The sequence below is a fragment of the Carcharhinus amblyrhynchos genome, chromosome 30 (genome assembly GCF_965287045.1).
Source record: "Carcharhinus amblyrhynchos chromosome 30, sCarAmb.v2.hapA, whole genome shotgun sequence".
Classification (NCBI taxonomy): domain Eukaryota; kingdom Metazoa; phylum Chordata; class Chondrichthyes; order Carcharhiniformes; family Carcharhinidae; genus Carcharhinus; species Carcharhinus amblyrhynchos.
In genome coordinates, this window is record NC_137353.1 from 18,922,508 (window position 1) to 18,941,607 (window position 19,100).

General features: G+C 40.5%; 1 protein-coding gene across 2 annotated transcripts in view; it reads left to right on the plus strand.

Annotated features, from left to right (window-relative positions):
* The window catches only part of aldh4a1 (aldehyde dehydrogenase 4 family, member A1), a 37,025-nt gene extending 19,411 nt beyond the window's left edge, over positions 1-17,614 (plus strand). For both annotated transcript variants that reach the window (XM_080214894.1, XM_080214896.1), the window contains exons 10-16: positions 250-323; positions 2,776-2,972; positions 9,126-9,173; positions 9,295-9,447; positions 11,220-11,341; positions 15,192-15,310; positions 16,386-17,614. In XM_080214894.1, the coding sequence (XP_080071020.1) occupies positions 250-323; positions 2,776-2,972; positions 9,126-9,173; positions 9,295-9,447; positions 11,220-11,341; positions 15,192-15,310; positions 16,386-16,498 (826 nt within the window). In that variant the 3' untranslated portion in view covers positions 16,499-17,614. The remainder of the gene's footprint in view (positions 1-249; positions 324-2,775; positions 2,973-9,125; positions 9,174-9,294; positions 9,448-11,219; positions 11,342-15,191; positions 15,311-16,385) is intronic.
* The last annotated feature ends 1,486 nt before the right edge of the window (positions 17,615-19,100 follow it).

Sequence of the window (19,100 nt, forward strand, 5' to 3'; positions counted from 1 at the left end):
GTGCCCTTTGACTGCTGACCCTCTGGAAGAGTAAACAGTGAGAAACAGACTAAACTGTCAAAGATTTTGAACACCTGTGTCAAATCCCTTAATCCACTTTGCTCTAAGTCTTTTAGAAGATTATCCTTAAAATTATCTATAGCTGGTCTGTGATGAGTTGAAAATTGTTTGGTACTTCCTCAAATGTTTAAAAGTTTGAATGCTTGTTTTCTATACGTCTTTATTACTTGGCCATTTCTTCTTCTTCAGAACATTTAAACACCTTTGGAAGTTGGTGGCTGAGAACCTGGACAAGTACCGTACCTTTCCTCGCCTGTCTGGAGGTAGGAACATACTTTTGTAACTGTAATGAACCCCATTTTGGGAGGAAGGATGAGGAGAGATAATGTAAAAGATACAGTTATAGAGGGGGTGCAGAAATAGAGGATCCTGAGAATATCTGTGCGCAAATCTTTGAAGAAAGCAAGACAGGTGAAGAGAGTGGTTAATCTCTTAATCATAGAAATCCTACAGTACAGAAAGAGGCCATTCAGCCCATCGAGTCTGCACTGACCGCAATCCTATCCAGGCCCTACCCCTATATCCCTATGTCTTTACCCACTAATCTGTCTAACCTATGCATCTCAGGACACCAAGGGCAATTTTTTACCATGGCCAATCAACCTTTGAACTGTGGGAGGAAACAAGAGCACCCAGAGGAAAGTCACGCTGACATGAGGATATTATGCAAACTCCACACAGACAGTAACCCAAGCTGGAAATTGAACCCAGGTCCCTGGAGTTGTGAAGTCGCAGTGCTAACCGCTGTGCTACCGTGCCGCCCACTAGTGTTACATAGGGGATTTGGGCTTGATAAATAGAAGCAGAGCTTATGGATGTGATGATGATTTTTGTATAAAACACTGGTTTGAGCTCAACTGGAGTATTGTGTCCAATTCTGGGCACCACACTTTTGGAAGAATGTGAAGGTATTAGGAAGAGTGCAGAAAAAAATTATAAGAATGGTTCCAGGGCTGAGGGACTTTAGTTACAAGATTAAGTTATGGTAGTTTGGACGATTCTTCACTGGAGAAGAGAAGATTCTGAGGAGATATGATAAGAGGTATTCAAAACCATGCAAGGACTGAACAGAGTAGATAGGGAGAAACTGTCCCCACGGGTGGGAAGGGTCATCAGCCAGAGGACACCAGTTTAAGGTGAATGTTTAGTTTATAGTTTACTTATTAGTCACAAGTAAGGCTTACATTAACACTGCAATGAAGTTAGCTGTGAAACTCCCCCAGTCGCCACGCTCAGGCCCGTGTTTGGGTCAATGTTCCTAACCAGCACATCTTTCAGAATGTGGGAGGAAACTGGAGCACTTGGAGGAAACCTACACAGACATGGGAAGAATGTGCAAACTCCACACAAACCGTGAACCAAGCCAGGAATTGAACCCGAGTCCCTGGCGCTGCAAGGCAGCAGTGATAACCACTGTGCTATCGTGCCATCTACCTGGCATCAGAGGCTACGTTATGGCAAGTGGTTAGGATCTGGAATGCACAGCCTGCGAGTGTGGTGGAGGCATATTTAATTAAGGCTTTCATAAAGGTATTGGATAATTGATCAAAGAGAGAATATTTTCAGGGCTAGGGGAGTGAGACTAGCTGAATTGTTCTTGAAGAATGTACATGAACACAAACTGAATGACCTCCAGTATGCTGTTATCATTCAATGCTTCTGTGCTAATCCTCTTATCATTTACAACACTTCCAACTCATCCACAGAACTAAGAATTTTACACAATGTAACTAGCCGGCATTTCTGAAGTCCTTTGTGCAGTTTCAAGGGAAAGTTCCCAAAATATGTAATGGAAATTAAATTCCAAATCAGTGCTGGCAAAAGGAGATTGCGCCTCGAGGATAGATTTTGTTAATAGGGAATTTTGAAGCTCTGCACACTGTTAGGCTGAACTGCTGCAGCCACCTGAAAAATTCTGCCTCCTCTTGCATTACATCGGGTATGCACTCGAATAATGATGAACAAGACAAGGGGTGGTACGGTAGCACAGTGGTTAGCACTGTTGTTTCATAGTGCCAGGGACCCAGTTTGGATCACTGCCTGTGTGGAGTTTGCACGTTCTCTCCGAGTCTGCATGGGTTTCCTCTGGGTGCTCCAGTTTTCTTCCATGTTCTGAAAGACATGCTGGTTAGGTGCATTGACCTGAACAGGTGCCGGAGTGTGGCGACTAGGGGAATTTCACAATTTCATTGCAGTGTAATTGTGACTAATAAATAAATTTTTACTTTAAACTGCAGCTTATTATCAGTATACTATTTTGCATAAAGGCAAGTGTAAAGAGCTCAAAATAATTTGATCGATGACCAGACTGAAAATTCAAGGCCAATACTGTAGGAAAACATGAATCATGACTGATTTGTTGTGAACAATAAACATCTGCTAAAATCCCAGTGCTTAAACAGTACTATAGAAACCCCTGGATGAAAAGGATGAGAGTTTTAACTGAATATGTCTTTTCCTGCTCTAGCTCAGTGGCTTTTCTTCCCTACAGCTGTCATGCTAATTTGGTCTATCTATCAAAATGTAAAACTGGGACCCTTTCAAACTGTAGCCACGGGATTTGTCTTGTGATCCATCGCGGTGCCAACATAGAGGATGAGAAGGATTTAAGATTTTTAGTTGGTTAACCCCTAGCTGCCACTCACTCACTCACTCACGCACACTTGCAGGTCTCTAACGCAAGCATGTTTCTAAGGGCAATTCTTATTTTTACAGAATGTGGTGGTAAGAACTTTCACTTTGTGCATAAATCAGCTGATATTGGCAGTGTGATAAATGGTACCATTCGTTCTGCCTTTGAGTATGGAGGGCAAAAATGTTCAGCCTGTTCAAGAATGTATGTGCCTGATTCATTGTGGCCTGAAATTAAAAAGAATCTCCTGGAGGAGCAGAAGAAAATAAAAGTGGGAAATGTAAGTAAGAATGAGACAAAATTCAAACAACTTGTCCTGTTTTGTTTTTTTTTAAATTGAGAATCCCAGGCAAAATGTCATGGTCCATAAGGTAGGACACTAGGAAAATTGTAATATGAGGTAAATCAGGAAATAGTAATTAGATGGAACCAAGCTTGTGCTTTAAAAGCCTGTGGATTAAAGAGAGAAGTTAATGTGAGCACTGTGAAATGTTTTTGGGCTTAGCAATTTGCATGTATCTTGAGTCTCAAACACCAGCTGCAGTCAAAAATCATGTTGAATCCTAAATCGATATAGATTATACTCTTCTGTTCATCTCCTAGGTTACAGGTTTCAAAGAGGAAGCACTTTTAGGATTGCACACTTGTTTATATATTGCTCCACCCTAGCCCTGAAAAAACATGTTCGAGCTCTGTCAATTTGCTCTTCAGAGCCTAGACTCCAGTACATTCTATCCTCTTCCCCTACTCCACTGACTGAGTGCTGGGACTGAAACCTGAGTCTCTGAACTTTGAAATCTTTTTCCAGACTTCCTGTACCCAGCTGTGTGTCTGCTCAGTTCAAAGACTTTTCAAACGTTAGCTCTTGAGGTCACCATCCACAATTTATGTTCCTATTGCTGCTCACTCTTCATCTGCCCCTTGTGAAATCCCTTTATAAACACAAGTTGTAATTGGTTTTGACAGCATCTGTGAAGAGAGAAGTGAGCCAACATTTCGAGTCTAGTTGACCCTTCACCCAGCTCTGACTTGAAACGTGTGCTCTGTTCTCTCTCCACAGATGCTGTCAGACCTGCTGAGATTTTCCAGCATTTTCCGTTTTTGTTTCAGATTCCAGCATCCTCAGTATTTTGCCTTTATCTTCTGTAATTAGTTTTAATGGATTTGGTATTCCTTTCTGGATACTGGGACATCTTTGTGGAACTTGGCAGTGCCCACGAAGATTTACAATAGCAAAACGATCTTAAGTACAAGCAGCCATATTCAACCATTGTATTAAGAAGAACTGAAACCATTGACCTCATGGTCAAATACATTTAAACTGTCAATTTATTGATTATCGAACATTAGAATTTTTGGACAGAGATTGGATCTGTTAGTTTTAATAGGCAGAAATGCCGATTCAGAAAACTGGAAAAGCCAGAACATCCTCATAAAAGCTGCCCTAAATACAGACCTTGTGATATGTGAAAACAAGGAGTTATTCTGAAAGTTCATTGTGACACAGGCTTTCATGAATTAACCTTCAGGTATACTCAGGAGCTCCTTACTTAAAGGCCTAATGAACAAATGAGTAAGTTTGTACAGTGGCAAATTCAAAACCTGCTGAAGGAAGGTGTGAAACTAAAAGCATGTGAGTTATTGTCCTGGGTGATCTGGAGATGTTTCTATAAAATTTTAATTATACTTTTTGGGTGGATGGGGACGCTTTTAATAGGGGAGGCAATGGCTTAGTGCAATTGTCACTAGACTATTAATCCAGAAACTTAGCTAATGATATGGTGACCCGGGTTGGAATCACTGCAGTCTGTGTGCGGTGGATTGATCCACAATATTCTAGGGATCCAGGTTTGAATCCTGCCATGGCAGATAGTGGAATTTGAATTCAATAAAAAAAAATCTGGAATTAAGAATCTACTAATGACCATGAAACCATTGTCGATTGTCAGAGAAAACCATCTGGTTCACCAATGTCCTTTAGGGAAGGAAATCTGACATCCTTACTTGATCTGGCTTACATGTGACTCCAGAGCCTCAGCAATGTGGTTGACTCTCAACTGCCCTCTGAACTAGGGCAACTAGGGATGGGCAATAAATGTTGGCCAGCCAGTGATGCCCACGTTTCATGGATGAATTTTTTTAAAAAATCACATCGGTGCCTGCCATGCAAGCCAAAATTAATTTTTCTCGGAAAGGTTTTGGATGTGTAAAATTAAAATAAATCAGTCTTGAAGACTTCGAGTTCAATTATCTTCACAACATAGAATCCCTACAGTACAGAAAGAGGCCATTTGGCCCATTGAGTCTGCACCGACCACAATCCCACCCAGGCCCTACCCCCATATCCCTACATATTTTACCCACTAATCCCTCTAACCTACACATCTCAGGACACTAAGGGGCAATTTTTAGCATGGCCAATCAACCTAATCTGCATATCTTTGGATTGTGGGAGGAAACCGGAGCACCCAGAGGAAACCCATGCAGACACGAGGAGAATGTGCAAACTCCACACAGACAGTGACCCAAGCCAGGAATTGAACCCAAGTCCCTGGCGCTGTGAAGCAGCTAACCATTGTGCTACTATGCCGCCCATGTTCTACTGTCCACGTTAACAGTTCTGCAATCCACGTTAACTTCTGTATTACTAAAATCTTGGATCAAAGTCCTGGCTCTCTCTCCTAAGTGCAGATGGACCTACATACACCACAAGGACTGCAGCAGTTCCAGAAGGCAGCTCACCATTACTTTCTCGGGCAGTTAGGGATGGACAATAGATGGCCTAACCAGTGAAGCCTATGTCCCTTGAATGAATAATAAAAAACCCAATAATTCTGTGTTCTACCAAAGAAAACAAATAAGCATCACTCCCTATCTCATTCTGTCATAAACATTCAATGTTACATGAACTGTTTTGAATAAAATAAACTTATTTTTTAATGTCTTCAGCAGGGGAGTAAGAATCATTGGAACAGCACAGTAGAACTGATTTCTGTTAAAGGGTCACACCCGAACATTAACCAGCCTTTTCCCCTTTTAGATCCAAGTCAACCACCGACTATTTCAAATATTTTCAAGTGTTAGGCTATAAATTACAGTTGGTGATGATTGATAGAAAGAAAATGCTTAACATTCCTGCAGCACATTCCTCTGTCCGCTTTTATTAAAGAGAGGAGTTCACATTCCTCTGTCCTTTTGTTTTCGAGAGGAGTTAACCCATTTAAGATGAGTGGAAAAATGCCCTGTATTAGAATAGCGTGTGGAGGAATGCCCCATGAGCACACTGAACATTGGTATGCTATTAGGACCATCAGTAATTATAGAACTATGTTGATTTTGTACTGGAAGTAAAAGCCATTACACATTAGTGAATTTTAGTTGATTATCGAGTATAGTTTGCACCATGAGAGGACTGAATTTTATGCGCTCGGATGAACCTGACCTACGGTTTAGAGATCTGTAATCTTATTACATTCTTATTGATGATTAATGTAAATGTTCACATTGCTGAATATGAATGTGTGACTGCACTAATTTGGATAGTACACCTGCACTCCCCATTTACCACTCAGTATTAAAATACCTTCACAAATATGCAAATTCTGAAAACTGGTTTCAGAAATCTTAGTTGGGCAACATTAGAACACTAAGCTGTAGTTTATATATTTCTTATTTCCAGCCGCTGCTAATTCTGCAGTGCAGTGGGCAGAATGATTAAATAACGCAAGATAATGTATTCACAACAGGAACAACCTCCGCCTCAACACCTTCTCCTCTTCAGATCAGAGAGCTTTTGGACAAACTCCAGAAAGTTGCTTTGAAGGCAAAGTAAATGTTTTAATTTCAAGGCCAAAGGCGAAATGTCTGATTGTTAACTCTCATAATGAATATAAGACCTGTGTTATTTTGATTCCCAGGCCTTATTTAAATACATTAGATCCCACTCCGAGTGCCAGCAATGTGACATCAGCAGACAGGACTTGAAAGGCTGGAACCAAGTCATATAGGCACGGTCCTCAAAAGTAGATCAAGTGAGGTTGTTAAAGTGATGGCCTTTTGTTGTTGAGGAATCTGGGCAAGGGGAGGCTTGTGATTTCTGCCGAGACAGTAAGAAGCCCTTTAACCTAAAAATCATTTGTGTTAATTACCTTTTCCTGCACCAACTGCTCCTTGACACTGAGTTTTGATGGCTAGGCCAGATCCAGGAACCAATCTGACTACAAGAAGTTAAAATAGCTTTGGAGTCTCACATCATCAGATCCTGGCTGTTGTGTCCCAACTGAAATATGCTTGTGTTAACTAGCAGGAAGGTCAGCATATGACATGCTTTTAGGATCTAAGCCTCTGTGCCTACCCTAATCTCATTGGACTTGGTGGGGCTGGGCGAATAGGTTCATGATAGTGCTTAGTTCCTCCTACCATTCCTTTGCATCAAGCCTCATCATCAAATCTTTCCCTTCCTTTCTCCCTTGTACGTGACTAGCTTTGCCTTGCGTCTGCCATTCACCTCAGCCATTCCCTGTGGTAGCAGGTTCCACACTCTGGTTGGTTAAAGATATTTCTCTCACCGTATTTTATATTGGTGACCCTGATGGGCCTTATTCTGACGTCATGGAACATAAACACAAACTATTGGGCAGAATGACATGCTTTTGTGCTGTAAATACTTTGCAGTATTTTTGCAATTTATTCAGCTATTCCTCAGAAGATGCAGTGCTTTAACAGCTCTCTACAAAAAAATGCAGTTTACAGCCAATTAAGTGTATTCACAGCTGTAGTTATTAAGCAAAGTGGCCAATTTATGCACAGCAAGGTCTCACAAAACAGCAAGGCGTTGTTTTTAATATTGTTAGTCATGGAATCAATATTGCCCAGCGCACTTGGCAAAACTTCACTGTCTTCAAAATAGTTACATGGGATCTTTAACGTCCATGTGATTTTCGTGGGCATGTCTCTGGAGTGGGACTTGAACCTACAACCTTCTGACTCAGATGCAAGATTGCAACCACTAAACCACAGTTGACAATTAATTCTCCTCTTTATGAAGTTTATAATGTTTATTTATTTGTTAGTCACAGGTAAGGCTTACGTGAACACTGCAATGAAATTACTGTGAAATTTCCCTGGTGCCTGTTTGGGTCAATGCACCTAACCAGCATGTCTTTTGGAATGTGGGAGGAAACTGGAATACCTGGAGGAAACCCACGCAAACACTGGGAGAACGTGCAGATAGTGACCCAAATTCCTGGCGCTGTGACGCAGCAGTGCTAACCACTGTGCCACCATTTTTTCAAAGGTGCAAAGAAAGTTATGCCACTGTTTCAAGTCTCTCCTGATATATTTAAAGAGAAGCAAGATAAACACAAAAGAAAAAGGAGCAGAAGGATATGCAGATAGGATTAGGTGAAGTAAGATGATGTTTACAACATCTGCATAAACCTGTTCAGCAAGTTGGCTGCTTCTGTGCTATTTATTCCATGCAATAACTAATTTTTAGACTCTATCCGTTCTATCACAAAGACCATCTAATTCCATCTTTGTAACATTGTTTATCTTCATTTATACCTGAATTCACCTGATGTTGAAACCCTCACCCATGCCTCTAGTCTCCAGATTCTCACAAGCTGGGCAGGAAACCATTGCATTAATCTCCTCCACCCTCTACAGATTTATACCCATTCATACGCTGTTGCTTGTACGCTACGCCCCACAAAGCCCCTCATTAATCATTTCTGATTTGCAATGTTCCCTGGTGTACCAACTCTAAAATGGAAAATTCTTGTTCGTGTTCAAATACTTTCATTGCGTAACTCCTCCAGGCTCTCACTCCACCCCAAACTCTGCCACTGTCCTCTTGTGAATGCCTTTCACCCACACCTTCTACCACTGTAAAACAGCTTGGGACATTGTGCTGATTTAAAGTCATCAAAGAACAAAGAACAACACAGCACGGGAAACAGGCCCTTCGGCCCAACGAGCCCGCGCCGCCGTCCCACTTGCTCAGTGACCTATTCATAGAATGCAAGTTGCCGTCGTAGCAATAGTATTAACCTCTAAAGCATATTCTATTACAATAATGTAGCGTTGACGGTGTTCACGTTAGTAATCTTGTGGTGTTCCCATTTGACATTGTCAGTGCTGGAAATGACATTAAGGCTCTGAAAATTAAAATGATTTGGGGCTCTTAAAGTTGGCAAATGGAGGAGACTACAATTTAATTGGTCTAAATTAGATCTAACCACCGAGCCCAGGGGAAAGAACTCAACAAATTGATGTTTGAGTTTTATCAGGGAATTTTGTTTTTACAGGTCTGCAATATTTCTGGATTAAGTTGATTATATAATGGATCTTGTATTGACTCTGAGCTGAGTATTGAGTCAAAGTCACACTGTAATACTAATTTGTGTTTTTGATAACATTTTGTCTCTTTTAGCCAGTGGATGACTTTGAAACATTCTTTTCAGCAGTTATTGATAACAAGGTAAAGACAATTATTGCCTCATTCTTAGTCAAGTAGAGAAAATTTCATCCTTCATGTTTTCTGTTTGTGTCCTAAGTATTGCAGCAGGATGATTTTTCTCTTTCTTTTAAAATTCTCTCAGTCTTTTGCTCGGATAAAGAAATGGATTGAACATGCACAGTCTTCTCCAAATCTAACAATAATTGCAGGTGGGAAGTATGATGACAAGATTGGTTATTTTGTGGAGCCGTCAATTATAGAGACAAAGGACCCTCAGGATCCCATCATGAAAGAGGTAAGAGTGTCACTTACCGCAGAATTTCTGCCAATTAATGAGGGAATACCTGACTTTCAAAAGAAAGTCAGGAAGCTGACAATATAGCATCTCTCTAAATGGATTACATTGACCAATTGGAAGAGCCACATGTACCTGTCAAAATGCAGTGATTTCCTCATGTGTGATGAGTATATATCATATCATAGAATCATAGAACTCTACAGTGCAAAAGGAGGCCCTTCGGCCCATTGCGTCTGCACCGAACGCAATCCCAAAATATATACATATATCTGTATCAATATGTTGTAGCAATATCCTCGGGCGGAATTCTCCCATCCCAGACTAGGTTCCATGGCAGGGACAGAGTATTTCCTGCTACAGAGGTTGATGGGAAATCCTGCAACTACCAAACCACGATGACCTCCATCTCTTCTGGATCTCTGCGGGCTACTCAAGGCATTCTTAAATCCCGACTTTTGCATCTGGACCAGCATGTTTTCTCACTGACAATGTGGAGAACCAGGCGTGGGGAAGGAAGATTCAAGTCAGGCCTTCATCTGCATCCCATTAGATGCAAATCTAGTTCACACCAGCTTCTTATGTGAATTGCCACCCGCCATAGCAGCCAGTACTGAAAGATCCTACAATCATTTCATGCTGGTGTCAAACCAGTTTTTTTTTACCTCCCAGTGACTTCCTTTCATTGCCCATCATTAAACCTGCTGACGAGGGCTTGGAAGAATTCTGCCCCTTGTCTGTGATGAGTTCATTTTGAATGTTTTAGAACTATGTCACTGGGGGCGTCACTGTGTGGAGTTTGTACATTCCTCCGTGTCTGCTCCGCGTGCTCCAGTTTCCTCCCACAGCCCAAAGATGTGCAGGTTAGGTAAATTGGTTCTCCCTCAGTGTACCTGAACAGACGCCAGCATGTGGCGACTAGAGGATTTTCAGAGTGACTTCATTGCACTGTGATTGTAAGTCTACTTGTGACCCTAATAACTAAACTTTAACTTTATCAAAATTTGCTTCAGAAACATTTGCACAAATATCTTGGGGAGATTGATCGTGCTGAGTACTGAGAAAATCTGCCACCTTAATGTCTCATATAAATTGCAAAACATTGTTGAATGAAAAGTTTTTTTTTGTATGTAGTTTGGGAAGTGGTTGCTTTTCAGTTTCTGTAAAGCTGTGATTTTTAATTAGTATAATGCCTGTGCAAGGAGGGGGTTTGCATGGGGGTTGAGTTATTGTCTCCCTAGTTGTGAAATGCTGCCGTCTGCTGTTTAAATTCCCAGGGTTTGCAGGCGTTGAGATACAATGACATCAATCGAACCCCAGTGCCAATTTAACCCAGGCTGTGTGCATCTTATGTGGCGCAGGTACATAAGGGAACAATGCCACATAATAGATCGAGAGCCAGAAGCAGCTTGGGTAAAAGTTGTGGAGCAGGATTTTGGCTCCCTCCACAACCACAATCATTACCCATTATTTTTTCCTTTCCCCTCACTCACTGCTGCGGACTGATTCTTCAGACACCAAATTGTTGCTCCCTGCTGTCTAGAATCCCACTCCTGACTGCCAGTCTCCTCCTCCAATCTCCTTGAGATCTTAAAGAGTACAGGGGCTTTTAAAATGGCTGCAGCCTCTCAACGATGCAATACAAAAGCTTGTCACACATCTGCATGGCCCAAGTTAAAACTGGGCCTCATGGCTCTGCTGCTGCTGCAATGGAGTTATCAAGAAAAGCTAACTACAAAATATGATCTAATTCAATGTTTCTTTTCTTTCAGGAAATCTTTGGACCAATCGTTGCAGTATATGTTTACCCTGAAAACAAGTATCAGGAAATTCTGCACTTGGTTGACACAAGCACCCCTTTTGGTCTCACTGGTGCTGTCTTCGCCCAGGATAAGTGAGTTTTTATTGAGGTGGAGGGTGCTGCAGAATATAACCTGTTACTATGATCTGTGGTAATAAATATTCCATGTGATGTACAGAGTTTACGTTTTTTAAGTTTAACTTAACTAAACTTAAAACTGTAGCAATTCTTCCATGTGATGTATAGATAGTAGTCTTTGCCAATCTCTCTTGTTTAGAGCAGTATTTAAACTCACTGGCAAAGGTTTGTACTTAAAAATGATCTATACTAATGCATCTAGGCTGTTATACTTTGCAAACTTCATAAAAGAAAAAGCCAATCACTTCCTGCCAGTTTCTTTTGATTGGAAGACTGTCCTATGATAATTAGGGCTTATCCCGGATTCCAGGGTGCCTCCCTCGAGTATTCCTCCAGTAGCCCATGAGATTAGTGATTTAAATTTCCCATTGCAGTGCACCCCTGGCTCAATCACATCACCCACAAAAGACTGTGAACACGTGGATTGCAATCTGAAGGAGGCTATGGTTTTGGGAATTGGGAACGTGGGTATTAATGCTTCATTAAACATGCTCCACTTGCCCCATTTCAATCCTCGGATCTAGATCCAGCGCTGGCTTCTTCCTCATTGGACTAGAAACAAACAGATCAAATTCTCCTGTACACATTTTAGGGATTCCTTCCCCATTTGTTCCCTTTACTCTTTTTCTTTCAATTTGCAATAGGATAATTGAGATAAAAACAGAAAATGCTGGAAAAGCTCAGCAGGTCTAGCAGCATCTGTGAAGAGAGTAACAGGGTTAATGTTTTGTGTCCAAATGACTCTTTAGAGTCCTACATTTTCTGTTTTTTATTTCAAATTTCCAGCATGCAGAGTATTTTGCTTTTATTTTAGGATAACTGATGTCGCCCTTACAACTACTCTAAACGAAAATAGAGCAGATGCTGGAATTTGAAACAAAAACAGAAAAATGCTAGAAAATCTCAGCAGGTCTGACAGTATCTATGGAGAGAGAATAAAGCCAACATTTCGAGTCTAGATGATCTTTCATCATTAGAACTACTCTATTCCTTTTATACTTTCTGGAATTTGCTCTTCCATTTTCTTCACAGTGACACCCAGCAGTGTGATAGCTCCTGTTCTGTTTCTTCCCTCTAACCAAATAGATCTTTCCAGGTCTGTTCCTATATCTCTGGTCAATATCTTTTATTTCTTTGAAATTAAACTGGAATCTAGACTGCAAAAACTGTGAACTGAAGGAGCTTAAACACTGGTGTGTGGGAGAGGGATTCTGAGCTTCTTGCAGCTGATTGAGTGCTGTACATAATCTCAGCTGAGCCTTCAAGACTGCTGGGAACATCTGTACAATTCGTATAGCGACCAACTAGAACAACCACAAAAAGAGAGACAACCAATGCCAATCTCTAAGGTGTCTTTAAAGACACCTTTGTTCCCTTTGTAGTTGACAAACTACAAAGTTTCATTGTAGTTGATCAGTGGAAAAGGAAAATTGGAGAGAGGAATCCATGTGGGAACTTAATGAAGCAACAGCTGGTGACCAATTACAAATAAGCAATGTTGAGATGAGAACCAGCTTGTTTCTTTGCCTCTCTTTGTGCTTGGTGTCTAATGTAGAGAGGACTAATTTGGAAATTAGTGATTTGTGATGCATATGGATGTTTTAATTTTTACACCATTTCTAAGTTCCAAAATGCTAATTGAAATGTTTTACATCACATATAATTATGAGTGACTAGGAACAGTTATCTGTAATTTATTTCCAATGTAAGTACATTTAACATTGAGAAACAATAACATTTCATATAAACTAAGGTGGGAGTCAAGTTATAATGTTGACAAATAGGCAATATCAAGACTTTGGGCGGGAGTTTCCAGTTCTGCCTGCCCTGAGTCCAGAAATTCCCACCTAAAGGCTATAGATTGATTCCCACAGCAAATGGGACTGGAAAATATACTCCATTGTGTTAGGATCCTAGCTGATGCTACTCTTGAACAAGTCAGATTCCAGAGCACGACCTGGCTTGATGCGTCCTAATTTCTATTTTTTTTAAAGTCATGGTGGACAGTTACTGAACAGATTCACAGGAGTCTGCTGATGAACCTTTAACAAAAGAAAAAACATCTGTTAAACAAGAAAAAAAAGTCTATATTGCACTAGGCAAAAATGATTTCAACACAAACACCAGTAAATGAGTCAAATCACACTATCCTTTCACCCCAACCATACAGATACATACACAGTCGGAAAGATAATACAACTTACAAAATCTATCTGATACTGACTATTCAGGATGTGTTTGTGGTACATGTGAACTAATAGGTGAACTGTGGTCAATCACAGCACACTCCAACCAGGTGCCACAAAAACAAATTCTATGGATTTCTCATCAACGCTCACCAGACGCTGTTGCTTCAGGAGCCAAACCTGGTCTCACTAAAATTGTCTTTCTCACGAGGGCTTTCAGTCTTCACACTGAAGAACCTGCCTTAGAATTCTCTCCCAGATGAAGCTTCTGGTTGGACATTTTCAACTAGGATCCACTTAGAGTTTCTTTTCATTGCTTTGTTACCCTGGATCTTTGTGAACACTCAGCCTTCACCTTGCCTGCTCGCTCTCAGACTTGCGGCTGCGCCAAGTGGGCCCCATTGCTTCAAAGGGTAACCTGTGTCAAATCTCTCTTTCCAGTTGGTTCTGAGGGAACATGTTTCACTTGTATCACTGCTACAGTTGTAGCAACTACTGTAGTCATATCATCCTTATCAGACCCTGCTTATATTTCCACCTTCAATTTATCTGCTAACTCTTCAAGTATACCCTTTACTTTAAATGCTCGACTGTTAGACTTTCTAAACCCAGAAAAGTCGTAGCAACAGTCAAAGCTATTTTTAAAGTTCCAACTCCTGTAAAATATTTCTCACAGTTCTATTTCAATGCCCAGTACATTTACAGGATTCACAGGGCCCATTTAAGTTCAAGAGTTCTAAATCCCATAAGAGGCCCCACCATATAACGATCTGGATATTTGGCTGCACCAAGCTGAACACCATTGCTCCCAAAGGTACCTTTTCCAACTTTTGGATACCTGCTCAGGTTCTCAGTCTTCATTCAAGCCTACTTTGCTTCAGGTCTGCTACCTGCAGCTGCATCTCTTGAGCTCAGAGCCTTTACCCTGCTTCTTATTATTAACTTTACTCAACAGGATCCATTTCCGATTCCCATTCTTCTTCCTTGACTTGGGACTGTCATCTGGGATCTGTTTCTGTCTCAATCCCTGGTTTGAGATTTTTTTATTTACTTGGGACCTGCTCCTTAGGACACCTTCCTTGAACTGGGGCTCTGGTTCCAGGTCTCCTAACCTTTATCCACTCTTTCACTTTTGGTCTTTTTCTTACCTTCAGTGCAGAGCAGATTTCCACTGTGAACGAATTAAAAGATGAACTGAGTGTGTGCAGGGCTGTTTACTGACCTGAAGGCGGTGAAAAAGGACAAAACAGCATTTATGCAACCATTTTCCAGCTAGCACATGCAGAAACCCTGAGGGGCTCCCCAATGAGAACTGTAGTCCCTGAACTTTTGACTAGCGATTTAAACTGTACTTTGTATTTTCGTTTTGGGGTTTGTCACAACTACTAGATTCCAAATTCAGGACTGCTGACACACAGTATTCTTAACCTTTGGTGACAATGTACAGCTGGCAATGTCAAGTTACACATCTGGCCCAATTTTAATTTGCATCACTGTCAATTTGGAGAGATGTTTAAATGTTTGGTGTTATCATCCAAGGTTTAAGAAGGTCGCACCCCTTTAAAAAGATCCCTTTTAATTGAAATTTTGATTTGATTTCAAAACATTCTTTATTTCAGAAACGTTGTAGCTGAAGCTTGTAAAATTCTACGGCATTCTGCTGGAAACTTCTACATCAATGACAAGTCAACTGGTTCGGTAGTGGCTCAGCAGCCATTTGGAGGAGCTCGTGTCTCTGGTAAGTGGGTAGAGTTTAGAACAGTCTGTGTTAACGACATTACAGAGAGTCATATTTCTGTTGGATATTTTTAGAGCTGGTATCCATTTACTCCAAATTCCTTTCAGGTGTCACATTTACAGTTCAGGATGTGAACCTCTGTTTTGGGATCCTTCATAATGTTTTATTTTCAGCATATCTACAGTTAAGGTTTATTTATTAGTGTCACAAAAAGTTTATTTATTAGTCACGAGTAGGCTTACATTCAGTGATGTTAAAATGCCCTAGTCACCACACTCTGGTGCCTGTTCAGGTCACTGAGGAAGAATTTAGCATGGCCAATGCACCTAACCAGCACGTTTTTCGGACTGTGGGAGGAAACCAGTGAACCTGGAAGAAACCCATGAAGACACAGGGAGAACATGCAAATTTCTCGCAGACAGTGATCCAAGTGGGAAATCACACCCAGGTCCCTGGCACTATGAGGTAGTATTGCCTATCAATGTGCCGCTTTCAAGTAGGCTTACATTAACACTGCAATGAACTTAGTGTGAAAATCCCCTAGTCGCCACACACCAGCGCCTGTTCGGGGACGCTGAGGCTAAAATATGAACTTTCTGTCGCTAATTGTGTCTTTGGCACTGAATCTTCTAAGGTTGCCAGCCTGACGACAAGTACATTCTTATTTATCAATATTGCACCCAGGTTAGTGGTTGTAGTTGAATTTGTGAAAGGTTTTTAAATGCTGGAAAAAATTTCAAACTTTTGATCTGACTACCTGCGTGCTGGTTATTGCAAAAGTCTTTCCTGTTGCCACCCCATCCGGTGATTAAAATGTTTCTAATTTTAAAAAACCATGCAAAAGGGAACTACCATTCCTAAAGACCTGCCCACCATTGAACAATCAATTTTCTTGAATCCTACAAATCAAACAAATTGGCAAAATAGAAGTTAAACTTTGCACAAGTGTTATTTGGACATTACAAGACTTTTGTCTTGGAAAATGGAGAAGATTTTCTAAGAATACAGTAAACTCTGATTATAGTTAAACAATTCACACCGGCATTAACAGCTTTTATTTCCTGCTTTTCTCAAGGAACTAATGACAAAGCTGGAGGTCCTCACTACATCCTCCGTTGGACATCACCCCAATCTGTAAAGGAGACACACATCCCTTTGACTAAATGGAGGTACCCTTACATGGAGTAGGTACATTAAAAGCAGCACAGCTGTGCTCCAATGACCATTGTTACAATTTAGTACTAAAATATCTACAACTGTTAAGCCACTACCTGAAGCTTATATCGGCCGTGCATTTGGGAAATGTTGCTTCCGTCCACTGTTATTTCTGAGTGGTGTAAAAAAACTAAATTCTCAAAAGTCTGCCTCAACACAGGTCAAAGTCAATGGCAGGGTTTATAACATAAAAGACTGAAGACTAAGTGAGGACATGTTTTAGTAAGTGCGCATGTAATTTTAATAACATTCTGTGTATTTTATTTCAGATTATGTTTAAACAGTAATTCACAGTATTGACACAACACGAATTGAATGTCTGACTAATGCTCTGACAAAAGCTATATGGGTACTTGCTAATGATTTTCAGTATGCTCAGTATTTTGCTTTTGTATGAATACTTAATATTTGTTTTATAATCTTACCTCTATTGTATAACTGTTTGACAAATCACAAGCTGCCAAAAAAAATCATCAGCATAAATCTGAACTCAAATTGCACTGTAGGAAGCACTAAATACACTTGCAATAATTGTTAAACATCCAGTAGATCACCAGAAAAATTGAAATAGTGGTAAAATACTGGAGCGTAGCACTGAAGGAAAACTAGGAATTTACTGACTTCAGAATGTTCATCAGTTTTTTTCTGTGGTGAATTGTTTTCAATTGTAATTTCTTCTTTTTTGGTTCTGGGCAGTGTGGTCTCTTTCTGTCTTTATTTTAAATGAATTTTATTGTTTAATGTGATAACCAGACCAGCAATCTGTGGGACCTCCTCGAGTGAGCAACATAGGAGAGCGATTTTAGAATCGGTTTAACTTATGGTGGGATTTTGTGCTGTGCCTTGTTAGCAATGACTAAAAGCTCTGAAAATGAAACATGCAGAAAAATTATCCCGTTTTATAAAATGTCCGAATGGCGATTGAAAATGTAAGTGCGAAACACAAATATTAACAATGAGGAACTTCAGTCTGAAAGAACATGGAATACTTGCTGCTTTTGTGAAAGAATGTGAAAATGACTGCATCGTGAATGCATAGCTCTGAGGTTTTGTTTGGCTGAATAATATTAAAGAATACCTGAATTGCAATCTTCTGTTTTCCTTACATTATTGTCTCTGATAATTGAACGAAATGCAATTCTAGGGTCCCTTTTCCTGTGAAGGCCAGAGCTGGAAACATAAGATTCTATTAATAGTATACAGCATACCACTGTATCCTGTACAGTAGAATTCCTACAGTGCAGAAGGATGCCATTTGGCGCATCAGGTCTGTACTGACCACAATCCCACCCAGGGCCTATTCCCATAACCCCAATTATTTACCCTGACACTAAGGGGCAATTTACTATGGCCAATCAACCTAACCTACACAGCTTTAGATCTCAACTAGAGAATCATGGTTTAGCCCTTAGAGTTATGAGTTGGGGAGAGAGAGAAATGAGAGAGAAATCATGACTATTTTTCCAAACTTAAAATGTATTAATTTCTTATTTAAAGCATATAAAGGATAGTATCAGTTATTTAATACTGGAGAACATTGGTTTTCTGTACAGGATACAAGATTAGAAGTGGGGATATTCACTGCTGATTGGACAGTTTTCCCTTCCCTTCCCATAAGTCCTCAGATAATGAAGTTATCCAAATGCAGCAAGATCTGGATAACATCCAAGCTTGGACTGAGAAATCCATTTGTGTCACAAAAGTGCCAGGCTGACTATCTCCGAGTACAACAAATCTATTCACCTCCTCTTGACATTGAATGGGATTGCTAGCATCAAATCCTTGAATACCTTAAGGGTTACCATTGCCCAGAACTAAACTGGACAAGCCAGATAAATACTGTGCCTTCAAGAGCAGGTCAAGAGGCCGGGAATTCTGCAATAACCCACCCCCTGACTCCCCAAAACCTGTCTACCATTTACAAGTCGAGAGTTTGATAGAACTACATTCTTCCAGGCAAGTGGCAATTAGTTCAACAACACGTAAGAACCTCAATGCAATCCAGGTCAAAGCAGCCCACTTGATTGGCATTCCATCCATCACTGTAAAACATTTGCTTTCTCCACCACCAACTAACTGTAGCTATAGTATGCCAACTTCCAAGATGTTCTGTAGCAACTTCCAAAGGCTTATTTGACACCATCTCAAACCTATGATCTCACACCACCAGGACAAGGGCATCAGATGCATGGGAACATCCCCAGTGGAAAATTCCACTCCAGGTCACACACCATCCTAACCTGTAAATACATCACTGTTTCTTTGTTGTTGGGTCAAATTCCTGGGAGCATTTCCATCCCACTGACTGCAGCAGAAGAACTTCACTCACCATCACCTTCACTAGGGAAATTTTGAATGGGCAATTAATTCCAGACTTAACAAGAATGCCGACATCCCATCAATTAATTATTTAAAAAATTATAACAATTGTTTCCTCATCTCTACCTTTGATGTCTTTGACACCATGAAACCACCGACTCTCTCCCATAATGCACATTCTCCCTGGTATGGCCATCTTGCTCATGATTCAAAGGGCATAGCTTTGAACATATCAGAAGCAAAACCATCAGCCATT